The following is a 12,701-nucleotide window of genomic DNA, read 5'->3' as shown; positions in this document are numbered from 1 at the left end:
TGATGGTGGTATTTACACGGATCACACTCTTAACACACAGAACTCAAGTAGCTGATGAAATAACTTACAATAGTGGCAAAACTGTGTAACAGCAATGTGTAATGGCAACATACAATAAGTCATTGTTTATTTCACAACACTGTTGAATTCTCAAATCTGATTTGGTTACAATGTGTTGATTTATACTCTATAATAGCTTTTACAACCGGGCCAGCTGCGAGACAAATCATAGATTTATACTTATGTGCTTGTTCTAATATATATATACAGTACAGACCAAAAGTTTGGACACACCTTCTCATTCAAAGAGTTTTCTTTATTTTCATGACTATGAAAATTGTAGATTCACACTGAAGGCATCAAAACTATGAACTAACACGTGGAATTATATATGGAATTATATACATTAAAAAAAAGTGTGAAACAACTGAAAAATGTCATATTCTAGGTTCTTCAAAGTAGCCACCTTTTGCTTTGATTACTGCTTTGCACACTCTTGACATTCTCTTTATGAGCTTCAAGAGGTAGTCACCTGAAATGGTCTTCCAACAGTCTTGAAGGAGTTCCCCGAGAGATGCTTGGCACTTGTTGGCCCTTTTGCCTTCACTCTGCGGTCCAGCTCACCCCTAAACCATCTCGATTGGGTTCAGGTCCGGTGACTGTGGAGGCCAGGTCATCTGGCGCAGCACCCCATCACTCTCCTTCTTGGTCAAATAGCCCTTGATGCCTTCAGTGTGACTCTACAATTTTCATAGTCATGAAAATAAAGAAAACTCTTTGAATGAGAAGGTGTGTCCAAACTTTTGGTCTGTACTGTATGTATATATATATATATATATATATATATATATATATATATATATATATATATATATATATATATATATATATATATATATATATATATATAGGCTTGTATGGAAGATGGTTCACATAATCAAATCTAATAATGAACATGTAAATTCATATAAAAATGCATAGAATTGACACAATCAGTACATTTTCTGTAATGGAATAATCCAATGGAAAAATTTGGAATAACATGACAATCTGCATTTTTTTTCTTTTTGAACTAAAAACAACTAAACTGGTGAGAAAGTGAGTGTTTATAGAAGCTGCAGTGTAAGTAAAAATAAGAACTGTCACATTATAGATGAATAAATTAAGATGGGCATGTTCTTTAATAAAACAAATGTGAAATTGCTGTGGTATATGATGTGTGTTTAGGAATCTATGGTAATTCAAAAACCAAACTTTATTGTTAGCACTATGCATTCCAGTTGAAATGTATTGGCCTGTCATTATTCAGATTCATCAATATGACAAAATAGTGTCAAATAGTGAAGCATGATTTATTGCTCTAGAGCACACATTTCACCAGCTCCAAAATCCACCAGTTGCATCTCAAACCAACACTTAGCATTTTACATAGAAGTCTTTTTACAGCTTCTTGGCCATGGAAACTTATTTTTTTGAAGCTCCTGATGCACAGTGCTTGCGCTCATGTTGCTTTAAGAGGCACTTCGTAAATCTGTAGTGAGAGATACAACAGCACTTGCCAGCTCCACTCTGTGAGTTTGCATGGTTTACCGCTTCATGCTTGAACTCTTGTTGCTCCTAGGCACTTGCATTTCACAATAATAGCACTTACAGTTGACCAGATCCGATCTAGCAGGTTGGAAAATTCAAGTACAAGCTTGTTTCAGAAGTGGTATCCTATTGTATTGCCATATTTAAAGTACACATGACTCATTCTAAATCCATAGTTTGTGTATTGAGATTGAATGGCTATGTGCTCGATTATATGTGTTAAAGATGGGCATAGGGCTCCCAAACCCATTAATTAGGATCCATGACTACATATCTTCGGCAACATAGTGTGTAAATAGTATATTAAAATGTCTAAAATAAGTAGTATTTATTCATATAGTACTTCCTATCACAATTGGTGTGAAAAAACTTGGTGCCTGGGATATTGTTCAAGCAAGATATATAAAATCATAAAGGTTTATTCAATATATATTGAATCTCTTATAGGTATATTAACCCCCTTGCCCCAAATAAAAAATGTACACCACACTGAAACTTACATTTAGACATGAGATGAGGGGGTTAATATCTTACTGAAACTTACTGAAAAGGTTAATAACCAATACAGAAACATCTGTTAACTCAAATGTCCTCTGTCTCACAAACAGCGATGTGTTAAACGGATCAGCGGTGTGTGTCTACCGTATGCAAGACATCATCCGCGCCTTCAAAGGAAACTTCTACCACAGGGAGGGGCCACAGTATAAGTGGGCGGAGTTTACTGGGAGAGTACCGTATCCCAGACCTGGAACAGTGAGTTCTTTTACATTCTTTGAAGACTAGAACACTTAACGTAATTTGACCATGATGTGCCTTTATTGGTTTGAGGTTTACTTTTGACTTCTCATGTGTGGTATGTGATTGAAGCTCATTAACCGAGTCTGGTACTTTTCTTAATGCCTGTGAATGGTTTCACATAGTACTCACCACACTTTTACGGTGTAATATTAGCTTCAGGGTTTTTTTTTATTTGAAGTTACTGGACGATAAGTCGCAGGGATACTCTTCATGCTCAGTAGAACTGATATCTTTTGTTATTATTTACATATTATAAATTATGTTATATAATCTGGCCACCAAGATGCACTGTTGGAACCATTCTCAGCTTGAGGGCCACTCTATTCTCTATTGTAGCTAACCATAGTGTGTTTTCCATGTTGCCACCTAGTGTCCAAGCAGCACTTACGGAAGTTTCCGTTCCACACGGGAGTATCCTGACGACGTCATCTTCTTTAGCCGCACTCATCCGCTGCTGCAGGAAGTGGTGCGTCCTGTGGATAGCCGGCCTTTGCTAATTAGAGTTGGTGTAGACTACAAGTTGACCCGCATCGTTGTGGACAGAGTGGAGGCTGTGGATGGACAATATGATGTTCTCTTTATTGGGACAGGTGTGTGTGTGTGTGTCTATGTGGGTGTTTGAAGGTTCCATATCTTATTATGCAAAACACTGTGAAATTTCACTTGCTATGTGTGTGTGTTTGTGTTATCTAGATTCTGGCCTGGTGCTAAAGGCAATTCACCTCCTGAAAGAGCAAGGACAAAGTCAAGAGGTCACCCTGGAACAGCTGCAGGTCTTTAAGGTATGGTGTGTGTGTTTGCATTCCTAATGTGCTTGGATAACCTCTGTAATATAAACCTCCTGACCTCTGATCTGTCTCCGTCCATGCAGCACAAGTCACCAGTCAGCGCCTTGACACTGTCCAAGAAGAAGGTATGGTTGCTGTGGACTGTATACACACACACTCAGACACATAAGCCAAAGAGATACCCTTGCCCCCGTATCTTTTATACAGTGTTTCTATGGCAACCTGAGACTAGGCAGATGAGAGTCAATTCCAGAAGTGTGAGTTTTCGCACATTTAAGTAAGGAAACACGCAGGCAAATGCATTTGAGACTACACAAAGTAGCAGTGTGTTTTCACTTAAGGCAAAAGCATGAAGCGAATGCCTAAGTTGGTATGTTTTAGATATTCCGCATATAATGTAAAATTCCTAGACCAATATTCGAAATATTTCTCAAAGGTTGTGCAGTGCAAAGCAAGGGTAAAGTCATAGCTGAAATGGCAGCATATTGATGGAGTTGCATGATAAAATATTTGGGCTCGGCATGAAAGTAGAACACGTGTGCCGAGCATTTTCAGACGTGCATATTTTGCTGATTTATGGCCATATTTTTTTTTTTCATCTGTGTGTTCTCTTGAGCAGTGGCTGTTTGCGGGATCTGCAGAGGGCGTGGCTCAGTTGGCTCTGTATCAGTGTGACCTATACGGTCAAGTGTGTGCAGAATGCTGTCTGGCCAGAGACCCATATTGCAACTGGGATGGCCATGCATGCAGCCCTTATATGCCAATTGCACGCAGGTATGCACCAGAACACATACATGTATATGTATGATAATTCACAGCTCATATTAATATATCTGTCTATGTATTTATAGGAGAAACACTCGTCATGTTGGTGATTACAATAATCCTTTAACTGAGTGTGTCAGACAGGGAGGTAAGAGACCGAACTCTTTAAATATCTTCAATGCAGTTTTGTGATAATACCTACTGTTACAAGTGCAAAACAAATAAACCTGAATTTTGTTGTTTTAGTTAATGTTTAGTTTCCTGTTTGTTTACCTTAAACCCCATTGACAAACTGTATCTTCCATTTGTATAACACAGAAACAGATGGGTGCAAATGCAGTCTCAAATGAGTCTTTAAATTCAAAATGTGATAAAGAAATAAACAAAACAGGCTAAGTTCAGGTAAACCGAGTATACAAAGATAGGTACAATCATTAAAGATGAGAGAAACACTGAGAGAAACACAACAGCAACAATATAACATCAATCAACAATAAATCTCGATATGGTAATGTCAAAAGAACAAATTCAGAGTGAGAGTTTTACTTCATGTCTTTTTTATGAATAATATGAAGAGGAATTTAAATAGTGTGTGTATGATGTCTGTGATCATTCAATAACAATTAAGGTAAAAGTGAAGTATGAGTCCATTGTGGTCATATTTGGAGGCTGTAGTGGAGGAAAGGATACATCACAAATACCTATGCTAAAACCTATGCTGTATATCAGGCTATCATTTAGTATTAAAGAAAACTTGAGCATACCCGGCACCTGACCATCAAACCCAATACGCCAATCATCCCACTCCAGAGTTGGTTTCCATTTTGCTACATTCTAGTAGATTTTAAAATCTCACTTTACAAACTTGTCATGCTGGAAGAGCTTTGGACTCTTTAGTTCCCCTGAAGGGCATCTGTAATGCTTCTTTATATAAAGGCATTCTAGCCAGGAACACCCATACAGGGGTGAAGGTCAGGTATTCACACACTTTTGCCATTTACTGTTAGAAAGAAGTTATAATATTAAAAAGTGTACTAGTTTACAACTCTAACACCAGATTGTCCTTCGGCAGATATTTTGTTACGGCTCATCCAGACGCGCATTTATTTTAAATATTACATTTAGATAAAAGAAACTTCTTAGACAAGCTAGACAAGGTTAAAGACAACAACGAAAACAGATCGTTCAAAAATGACAAGACCAAGAAATATGTCTTTATTCTCGGCACATCAAATACAAAACATCTGTTTTGAGTTCACAGCGCCAGTGAAATTTTCATGTTTATAGACACATTACATGATAAATGGTTAAGCATTAAACGCTAACTATTGTCATCATTCAGTCATGCTAGTTGTTTACACATTTTAAAGGATTTGGGGGATTTTGGGTATCTAAACTGTGACAAATTTTTGTGTTTTCATGCAACAGAAAGAAAGCTGCCAGTTAACGTTAATCATGTGGGGAAAAAACAGCTTCGGCTTCAAAGAAGAACAGCATGAAACATGCGAGCAAGCGAGCAATCCGTATCCATGTTAGAATGCAACACTTTCTAGATTGATAGAACAACCCATATATGTCCATATTAAATGACTAGAACAACAAAAAAGAAAACAAAGCAAGATTGCTATTGATGATCAGAGCATCAGAGATTGGTATAAGAAACATTGGTCTATGGAGCTATCTTAATTTTTTCTCCTGTACAGGCCAGTAGTGTGGGGAATATTTTCCAGACATGCATTAGAATGCTAATACCTACTAACGAGTGTTTATACAGCACAGAGTGTCAGAACATTGTGGCGTGGTTAGTATTTATTAACTCTAAGACATTAATTTTAATAAAAAAAAACTCTGAATTTCTGGGATGAGGTGGACAGTGCTGTTTATAGAAACAAACTGCGTGTCCAAAGCAATCAAATCCACATGTTATAAGATTCCTGCACAAAGCATCCATCATTATGGAGAATCCATGCCCAGGCATATGCCTGCTGTTCTGAAAGCCAAACCAGGCACAAGAACCTATTAGATTGTTATATGTAATAAATAATAAAAAAGATTATAACAGGAATATTATTTAAATATTGTAACTTTTTGTACAATTTAGTACTAAAGTCATTATAAAATTATAGTTTTCTTTTGTTGTTTGTTTGCATAGCTGGCCTGGAGGTGCAGTCAGAGGAGAAGGAAATAGTGGTGGCTGAGGGGAACAGTACCTACCTGGAGTGTCTGCCTAATTCGCATCATGCCAAAATCACCTGGTTTAAACAGAACGGAGAGAACAGCCTGGAACAAAACGAGGTAAAAACTCTAACTAATTTTGCAATTGCATACTAGGACATAAAGAACTAATATATAAACATAAGAACACTAAAGACATTCAAACTCCAATTTTCACTTCTGCACACATTACAAAAAACTACCTGCTTTATCTCTGTCACACGGTATTTCAAAATAATTGCTAAGAGATCATTTTAAGAAATTTCCCCACTGTTTGTTGGTATTTCATGGCATTGCCTTTTATTTGCATTAAACTGAGAGAAATGCTTCGGTAACTTTTTACAATCTTTTCAGTATACTTTCCTAAATATTTTGCTTCCTCCTTCCTTCTCTTTCTCCTGAGAGAAGTTGTGTCAAATTCATCAGGTTTGTGAGTTTTCTTGGTCATACAGGCTTTTTTTGTTAGTTTTTTTTTAGTTACACAAATTTGTATGTAATTCAGGTCAGGGCTCTGAAATGTCATCAGTCACGTTTATTTTCCTGCAACACAATGCTGACACCTTCATGCTGCACTGCTGGGATGGTGTTGTTCACCTCTTTCCCTCTTCTTACAGTGTCATCATTATGGCCAATATAACTGTCTGATTTCCGTTTTGACCTGAGAATACCCTCGGTCCCTGCCTTTGACCCTGTCATTTTATAATGCCTGTCTTAGAGTAAGAGCTTCTTCCTTGTCCTTCCTTCCACTCTTGTCTTTCAGAACATGTAGGACTCTGTTAATAGTGAATGCATATAAGATGGTACCTGATGCCTTTAACTCCTTTACTAATTCCTTAGTTTGAATATTAGTTCAATCATCTGTGTATTTTAATCATACAGTGTCTGTGTGGTCTAGGGATGGGATAGCTCAGTGGTTAAGGTGTTGGACTTATAATGGAAATGTTGTGAGTTTAAATCCCAGCACCACCAGGTTGCCACTGTTGGGCCCTTAAGCAAGGGCCTTAACCCTTCGAGTGCTTGGCTGTATAAGTAAGTTGCTCTAGATAAGGGCATCTGCCAAATGCTGTAAATGTCCTCAGAATTTTATATCTGCATATATTTGTTTGTACAGATGCTTATGACACAATCAAATAATTTCAAATGTAAAAATTTGATGAGGACTAGGTAGATGTCCTAATCAACTTGCCAAAAGTATGGTATGTGAGGCTGCATCATATGTGTGGGGTTGTAAAAAAACCTGAATATCTTTAGGTGCATAGTGTTACGCTAGGATCAAGAGTCGGAAACTGAAATACAGACAGGGCGTTTATTAGCTTTGGGAAACAGACAGAAGCTAGGTAGAAGCATGCACCCGAAAACATGTATATTCTGAAACACAGGTAGTCCAGGAATGATTGCCAGAATGAACCGTAAATCGAACGGTGAGTGAGTGAGAACGGAGGCCTTATAAAGGAAGGATGTAGTTTGGAGACAGGTGAAGGTGATTAGTATGAAGGCGAGGCGCTGCGAGTGTGCTGAGTGCCGAGGGGAGGCGTGGCTGGCGGTTCCCTGACACATATAAGCTTTTGGTCTGGATGCTATAAATGCAGGCTGACATACACAATCAGAATCAGAATACTTTATTGATTCCATAGTAAAAATTGTAGAATAATATTATTTTAATAATGCACATGCATAAATACAAACAATATCTATTTGTCTCTTTTCAGGTGACTTCAAGGGATCAGCTCATAGTGATTGACAGGGGCCTTCTGATACGCAAGGCAGAGCATAACCATGGTGGCATTTATCACTGTCAGCTCGAGGAGCATGGCTTCCGTTGGACGGCTGTAACGATTCGTTTGAGCGTGTGGAGGACCAGCCAGCGTGTAGGCACCATCTCCCCTCAGCCAGGAGTGCAGCAGGATATGATGACTTTGATTCGCCACAGTGACTTGGAGCACTACTGCAAGGAGCTGGTGGAACAGCGTTTTGATCAGAAAAAGACCAGGGAAAAGGAGCAGGCACAGGAGAGAAAGAGAGGTGACAGACAGAAACATGGAGGAGAACGTGGAGAGAAGGAGAGGGGAAAAGGCAGGAAAAACAGAAGCAAAATGGGGAGCTCTGCCTCAAGGTCTCCAAGAAGCACCTAGAGACATTGTATCTACCAAAAAGATATTCTACAAACAATACAATAAATACTATAAAAAAAAAAAAAAAACTGAATAGCAAACACATTTACAAACTTAAATACGACCTGCCATATACATGAACATACACAGATTGGTGATAATGTTATTTGGTTGAAGCTAAATTAAAAGGACTGTTTCTGAACAGCAATTTTATGAATGATGGGGGCTGTAATTTTTAAGTAGGATGATCTCAAAATCAATGGACACATGGACATATCCTGTTATAATAAATAGCGACTGAGCCCTGAAGAGCTGAAACCCATGACAGACAAGCAAAGTGTCTAAGACACTCTTGTATTTTGTGTAAATAGGAAAAGACTTCATCATTTTTGGAGCATCAGCAAAAGCTGTGCAGTAAAAAAAAAAAAAGACTGCTTTGAAGCACAAATGTTATAGTATTTGCATATAAGCTGCATCTAAATGTATTGTTCTGAATGTTTTTTCCCTTTTTTTCTTATTTATCTTTGTATTTATTTTCACTGCCTTTGAAAGATGTATATTTGCCTTGACTTGCAACACGCACATATATGTGATAACTCGAAGCTTGATGTTTTGCTTGATCTTTTCTGGCATTAGGCTAAAAAAAAAAAAGAGAAAGCTTAAAATTCATTTTCTACTTAACTGTACCTGAACTGTTTGGTATAGGAGCACTTCATGCAAAACAAAACAGACCTGATGGCAACCATGCATGATGTATATGATAACATCTAGCGTTGTGACGACACCAGGGCCACCAACCGAACCATTTACTTAACAGAGTTTAAGCAGGGTCACTTCATCCAGGTGCAGGCTACGCTTGTGAATTTATGAATAACAGAATCCTGTGTTTAAAACATACCATTTAACTGTTGCTATGAACATGTACAATACCAGTGAATAATGTGTTTATTCACCTGCATATAAAAACAGGCTTCATTTTTTTTTTTTTTTTTTTTTTTTTACACGTTAAAATAACGAATTTTACATAAAGTAACGAATTCTTTACATAAAACTTAAGAAACTGATCGTCCAGCTTTATTTTTTAAGTGACAATCTTCTCACTTATGTTCAGGCTGCACTTCCTGATTGATCCTGATCAGGGTCATGATCAATCTGGAGTGTATCCAGTGAACAATGGGCACAAGATGGGAGCACCCCCCTGGGTGGGACACCAATCCGTTGCAATTCGAGTCAACAATCCAACGATTGGCCGTTTTATACAAAGTCAGTTTTGTTTTTGCTAATTCCTATCTACAAGTTTGTTTTTTGTGTTTAAGCAACAGGTACTGAGCTGGAAGAGTAAAGGATAATACACTTCTTCTGAGACATGGTCCAATCACTGTATCATAGGAGCGCTAAACATGCTTGGAAGAGAGCACAAACCTGCCTGTTCTGTACATATAAGTAAATAAATAAAGGTTAAATCTGGACTCTTTCTTGTCATTCTGTGGGAATTTTTTTAAAGGCACAATGTAGTACCTTTATGCAAGGGTTTTTCAGGTAGAACACGCTTTCCAAGAGTATGTACAGTACATGAGATCAGATTCATCACAATTATTCAGATATTTGATACTGTAACTATGGCAAAAATAAGTGAAAAGACAATACTGATCTTTATAATCTTTTCTCATCTGTAATTTATATCCAAAATAAAAAAGCACACTCAGCTTAGCTTATACCACATCAATGATAGGTCACAAAAATATATATTCTCTTTTTGTTTAAATCGTTTGAAAAATAAGGTCAGCCTGCAACTCAGCCGCTGCCCATTGCTGGAATTCCCAGACGTCATTGAGGTAGAAGTACTTTGTACAATAAACCGTTCTGTGAATTCCTGTGTAGATTTGGTCGAACCACTGTGTACATTTGGGCTGGGCAGATTGTATCAAGTGTCTGAGTCAGAATACCAATTTTCAGATCAGTTTTCACATGAGTTATGAAAAAGGCAAAAACCTAAAAAGGCTTACGTTCATGCTTTTCAACGCAAAGGCCAGAACAGGCGGTCGTTCATTCTTTCCCGTTACGTTCCCTATGTTGCAATGAAGGAGAAATAAATATGTAACACTGTTCCTTAATATAAATATAATAACAATTACATGATATTTTGTATGAATATTTTTTGTAGAATAATGACATCCTGCTGAGCACAAAGAGAAAGAGAATAAATATATACATACATTTTTGAACAACTGCAAGATACTAATGATCGAAGTGGCCAGGGTTTGACTCAATTGGCAAAAGAACAGCAATAACTCGACAACCAATATCTTTATAAACTAATTAAAGGTGAGTTTCTGCAATAATAAACAAAGTCCTATATGGTAAATGGGATCTTTGGCCGGTTCCCTTGTAGAACATTTAGTATAAAGTATTTATTACATGAGCAGTCCTACTATTCCAACTCTGGTTTGATCAAATAAACATTGTCCATTTAAACTTGCTTTTATATCGCACTCAAACACACACATTATTTACTCAGCCTGGATCATTGTGCGTCACCCACAGTATTCGCAGTGAGTGGTGTGTAAATGATCAGGTTGTGCCTGAGGAGGCAGACTTCCTTGAACTCTGCATGACCCGCTGGAATATGATGTGGGCTCAGCTTGCTGCAGTGAGATTATATTCTACCCGCCTTCAAAACAGGAGACTGTGAGACGAGTTAGGCGTGTTGCCTTGGATACGTAAGAACTCTATAGGAGCTTGCACAATGATGAATATTAAACGTAGTGCCAGCAAGAGAGTGCAACATGGGAAAAATGAAGAGACAGAGAGAGCACGAGGAATAGAGAGAGAGAAAAAGAGAGAGAGAGAGAAAGACAGAGTTCATTGCATCCAAACATGCATAATACAATATTATGCCCATTTGAAATAACAATAGTGTTAAAAGCATCAGTAGAAATGTTAAAAGAAATGTTTAAATATCTACACAGCTCTCTCTTTGAATGCAGTTTTTCTTGTTTTCCACAAGGCTACTTTTTCTATCCTTTGCCAAATGTTAATTATAACTACAACAACGTATCTGGCCACACTGTACATCACAACGAAAGTACTGCTGACCACTTGTTATGATCTGAAGCATTATAGTAAAACATGGACATGGTGAAGAGAGATAAAAAAGACTTACAGATCAAAGGGGAGCTAAAGACATGAAAACTCCTTTCATCATCCTGCTCCACTTTATTAACTACTGTGTGTGTGTGTGTGTGTGTGTGTGTGTGTGTGTGTGTGTGTGTGTGTGTGTGTGTGTGTGTGTGTGTGTGTGTGTGTGTGTTTGTGTGTCTGTGTGTGCGTGTGCGTGTATGTGTGCGTGTGTTTTTGTGTGTTTTTGTGTGCACGCGTTTGTATGTTGGTTGAACAATTATTCCTCATTAGATATTACTTTTGGCCGTTTGAGCTCATGGGTACATTTGGATGATCTACACTAAAAAAACTGAAACATAACAACTGCAGATTTAATTTAAAATAATAATAATAATAATAATAATAAGAAGAAGAAGAAGAAGAAGAAGAAGAAGAAGAAGAAGAAGAAGAAGAAGGGAAAAAGTGTCAAAGGGCGTTATTTTGGTTACTTAAGTTGAATGTTATGTTTGGGGTTAGCATTAATTAACTATATTAAATTAATTATATCAATTGGAGGTCCTCATGATGACAAAAACACAAACATGGGTGTGGACCATGGGCCACTGTCAGAGTCTGCCTTAGCAGTGTGGATTGGTGGTAATAACAGGCTATTATATTTCATAGTCAGTGGTTGGGCCCAGGGCTTTGGACTTAAACCAAAAACTGATCCATGGCTTGGGAAGACCATTAAAGCCTATAAAAATAGATATAAATATTCTTTTTAGCTATAAAAAGCTAAACAAGAACTGTAAAAACCTTCTAAACTTTGTATCACTTGTACGGAGACATTCAGAGCTAAAGCACACTGGGTTTTAGTGCTAAGCTCTATGATAATCTATGATCAGCTGACTGGCGCCATCTTTGGCCACATGATGATACTACAAATCATATCATATATAATACTATATATGTAATATATAATATATAACATGTATACATGTATTTTTTTTTTTTATTATAAATGAGCAACAACTGGATGCCCTCAGGCAAGGTATCGACCCAGGAATCCTGCTTGGAGTGATTTTTTTGGTGCTCTTTTCTTGTTGATCCTGTTTATTAGAAATGTAAAAATATATAATATATTAGATGTGAAGCAAAGTGATCAAGTTGTCCCAAGCATTAATTGTATGTATATGTTATTTAGCTTCCAACCATTTTTCTAACTATTCAGGTAGACAGATATGAGTCTCTAAATTGTTCCTTGGAAAGAGAAAGAGAGAGAGAGAGAGAGAGAGAGAGAGAGAGAGAGAGAGAGAGAGAGAGAGAGAGAGAGAGA

The 12,701-nt window shown here is 37.4% G+C and overlaps 1 protein-coding gene across 1 annotated transcript in view; it reads left to right on the top strand.

Moving 5' to 3' along the window:
• sema3h (sema domain, immunoglobulin domain (Ig), short basic domain, secreted, (semaphorin) 3H) overlaps positions 1-9,735 on the top strand; it is a 30,289-nt gene extending 20,554 nt beyond the window's left edge. The window contains exons 10-17 of the mRNA XM_083555357.1: positions 2,199-2,343; positions 2,759-2,978; positions 3,082-3,170; positions 3,260-3,301; positions 3,796-3,950; positions 4,028-4,089; positions 6,094-6,236; positions 7,865-9,735. Coding sequence (XP_083411483.1) covers positions 2,199-2,343; positions 2,759-2,978; positions 3,082-3,170; positions 3,260-3,301; positions 3,796-3,950; positions 4,028-4,089; positions 6,094-6,236; positions 7,865-8,287 — 1,279 coding nt within the window. The 3' untranslated portion in view covers positions 8,288-9,735. The remainder of the gene's footprint in view (positions 1-2,198; positions 2,344-2,758; positions 2,979-3,081; positions 3,171-3,259; positions 3,302-3,795; positions 3,951-4,027; positions 4,090-6,093; positions 6,237-7,864) is intronic.
• The last annotated feature ends 2,966 nt before the right edge of the window (positions 9,736-12,701 follow it).

Source organism: Silurus aristotelis, assembly GCF_946808225.1.
Source record: "Silurus aristotelis genome assembly, chromosome: 11".
In the NCBI taxonomy this organism is placed as follows: Eukaryota; Metazoa; Chordata; class Actinopteri; order Siluriformes; family Siluridae; genus Silurus; species Silurus aristotelis.
Note: the sequence above shows the minus strand (reverse complement) of the source record. Positions and strands in the feature narration are given on the sequence as shown.